General features: G+C 37.8%; 1 protein-coding gene across 1 annotated transcript; it reads right to left on the reverse strand.

Annotated features, from left to right (window-relative positions):
- Positions 1 to 416: 416 nt before the first annotated feature.
- On the reverse strand, positions 417 to 3,117 carry LOC6045949 (argininosuccinate synthase). The gene is made up of 2 exons (XM_001863188.2): positions 2,540 to 3,117; positions 417 to 1,192 (listed from the first exon to the last, which is right to left on the reverse strand). The coding sequence occupies exons 1-2, from the start codon at positions 3,044 to 3,046 to the stop codon at positions 464 to 466; spliced, it is 1,236 nt and encodes a 411-aa protein (XP_001863223.1). The 5' UTR covers positions 3,047 to 3,117; the 3' UTR covers positions 417 to 463.
- Positions 3,118 to 3,364: the final 247 nt, after the last annotated feature.

Consider the following 3,364-nt stretch of genomic DNA (forward strand, 5'->3'; position numbering starts at 1 on the left):
ACGACGCCATGGTTCATGGTGCAAGGTTGGACGGACAACCTTTGGCCGGACCACCCCCACAAAGTGTGGACCTGGGCGGCTTGCAACATCCTCTCCCCAAGGTGGCCTTCGACGATGGGCTGGAAATAAAAATCTATCGCCCCAGCTGTAGAGAGGGCGTTGAACAGGTTGATTGAACCGGGCTGAACCGGGCTGGGATGGGCCCATCGACAGGAAGTCGGCACTAACGGCACGTAAAACGACTACCTTGCCATAGACAAGCAGACAAAAAGGCTGACGCTAGTAGACAGTAGATTTCGCTAGTGCTGAAGTTAGATGGGCTTCACATCCGTTCATCTGTGACCGTACATTGTTGGCCGAAAGTCAACACAACACAGTAGAGACAACCCCCCTTTTCCCAAAATCAAAGGACAATGTTTTGCAGAACCGTTAAACAACTTTAATGAAAACGCTCTCCACCGAACTACTTCATATTGGCACTGCCAAACACTCGGTGATGTTCCTTCAGTCGCATGGCGTTCACCTCGATGAACCCGGTAGCGGCGTACGGAGAAAGCGATCCGTGCACGTCCATCGAGGCCAGCTCCTGGTTGTAAACGCTCTTGATGGACTCCCGAGAAACGGCCATCGCGTGTCCCTTGAAGATCTCCAGCACCACCTTGCCGGTAACGTTACGTTGGGAAGCGACCAAGCAGGACCGAACGTACTCCGCTTCCGGCGAGTACCAGAACCCGTTGTACACGTAGTCGGCCATCTTGGACGAGAGGAACGACTTCACCCGGAAGATCTCCCGATCTAAGCAGTACACCTCCAGATCGCGATGAGCCACGTGCAGAATCGTAGCGCCCGGAGTCTCGTACACTCCACGAGATTTCAATCCCAAGAACCGGTTCTCGACCAAATCAATCCGGCCAACCCCGTGCTCCCCACCAATCTTGTTCAAAAACGTCAAAATGTCCACCGGACGTTCCATGGTCTTGCCGCTAATCAACTCCGAGGCGCGAACGGCGGCGCCATCTTTGAAGATGATCTCCACCGTCGTGGCAGTTTCGGCGCTCTTCTGCGGCGACTGCGTCATCTGGTACAGTTCCTCGGGGGCGGCGATGGCCGGATCCTCCAGCAGGCCGGACTCGTAGCTGATGTGCATGATGTTGGCGTCCATCGACCAGGGCGCCTTGGTGGTGGCGCTGACCTGCAATCAAAAGGTATTTAGTATTTTTTTTATTGTTTTCCAAAATTAAAATTTGACGGTTGAAAAAATACAAAAATACAAAAATACAAAAATACAAAAATACAAAAATACAAAAATACAAAAATACAAAAATACAAAAATACAAAAATACAAAAATACAAAAATACAAAAATACAAAAATACAAAAATACAAAAATACAAAAATACAAAAATACAAAAATACAAAAATACAAAAATACAAAAATACAAAAATACAAAAATACAAAAATACAAAAATACAAAAATACAAAAATACAAAAATACAAAAATACAAAAATACAAAAATACAAAAATACAAAAATACAAAAATACAAAAATACAAAAATACAAAAATACAAAAATACAAAAATACAAAAATACAAAAATACAAAAATACAAAAATACAAAAATACAAAAATACAAAAATACAAAAATACAAAAATACAAAAATACAAAAATACAAAAATACAAAAATACAAAAATACAAAAATACAAAATACAAAAATACAAAAATACAAAAATACAAAAATACAAAAATACAAAAATACAAAAATACAAAAATACAAAAATACAAAAATACAAAATACAAAAATACAAAAATACAAAATACAAAAATACAAAATACAAAAATACAAAAATACAAAAATACAAAAATACAAAAATACAAAATACAAAAATACAAAAATACAAAAATACAAAATACAAAAATACAAAAATACAAAAATACAAAAATACAAAAATACAAAAATACAAAAATACAAAAATACAAAAATACAAAAATACAAAATACAAAAATACAAAAATACAAAATACAAAAATACAAAAATACAAAAATACAAAAATACAAAAATACAAAAATACAAAAATACAAAAATACAAAATACAAAAATACAAAAATACAAAAATACAAAAATACAAAATACAAAATACAAAAATACAAAAATACAAAAATACAAAATACAAAAATACAAAATACAAAAATACAAAATACAAAATACAAAAATACAAAAATACAAAAATACAAAAATACAAAAATACAAAAATACAAAATACAAAAATACAAAAATACAAAAATACAAAAATACAAAAATACAAAAATACAAAATACAAAAATACAAAAATACAAAATACAAAAATACAAAAATACAAAAATACAAAAATACAAAAATACAAAAATACAAAAATACAAAAATACAAAAATACAAAAATACAAAAATACAAAAATACAAAAATACAAAAATACAAAAATACAAAAATACAAAAATACAAAAATACAAAAATACAAAAATACACTTTGCCAAACAAAAATCAACCCCTTTATCGCCTTACCGGAATGTTATTCTTCTTCGCATACTCCAGCAGATCCGTCCGCCCCTGGAACCGCTCGCAAAACTCGGGCAACCTCCACGGCGCGATCACCTTAATGGTCGGATTCAACGCATAGCAGCTCAGCTCGAACCGAATCTGATCGTTCCCCTTGCCGGTAGCCCCGTGCGAGATGATCGTACACCCCCGCTGAGCCGCCGCTTCCACCAGCCCGATCGAAATGCACGGCCTTGCCAGCGACGTCCCCAACAGGTACCGGTCCTCGTAGATCAGTCCCATCTGGAGCGCTGGCCACACGAACCGCTCCACGAACTGCTGCTTCATATCCTTGACGATCACGTCCGTGGCCCCGATCCGGAGTGCCTTTTCGCGGGCCGCCCCAAAGTCCTCTTCCTGGCCCACGTCCGCCATGAAGCAGATCACCTCGTGGCCCTTCTCCAGCAGCCACTTGAGGATGCAGCTGGTGTCCAGGCCACCGGAATAGGCGAGCAGAATCCGTTCCTGAGACATTTTTCTACGACTACGATTGTCGGGAGACGTTAACGGTTACAGTGATCAAATAGAACTGGAGTGGGACGATCCTCTGTACAATTTTTAGCATTTGAAAAAGTTTTCGTTAACGGTGGGTTATCAAACCAGCGATAACACCTTTCCTATTTACAAACATGGTCTATTTTTTGGATGATTAGCGTAATATTTTTATTATCAGTTTTGCAAAACATCGCGAGGTTAAATGAATTGGCTCTAGCTCATTATCAACTTTGTTGGGGATTGTGATGCATTATGTTATTTTGGGGTGTGTTGGAATTTCATACAGTTAAAACTTGG

Source organism: Culex quinquefasciatus, chromosome 1 (assembly GCF_015732765.1).
Source record: "Culex quinquefasciatus strain JHB chromosome 1, VPISU_Cqui_1.0_pri_paternal, whole genome shotgun sequence".
Lineage (NCBI taxonomy): Eukaryota > Metazoa > Arthropoda > Insecta > Diptera > Culicidae > Culex > Culex quinquefasciatus.

Excerpts from the sequence above, each read along its gene's own strand:
- LOC6045949 (XM_001863188.2), bottom strand. The coding sequence starts at position 3,046 with ATGTCTCAGGAACGGATTCTGCTCGCCTATTCCGGTGGCCTGGACACC. Across the intron at positions 1,193-2,539 it reads CGAAGAAGAATAACATTCCG|GTCAGCGCCACCACCAAGGC; the intron begins GTAAGGCGATAA and ends TTTTGATTGCAG.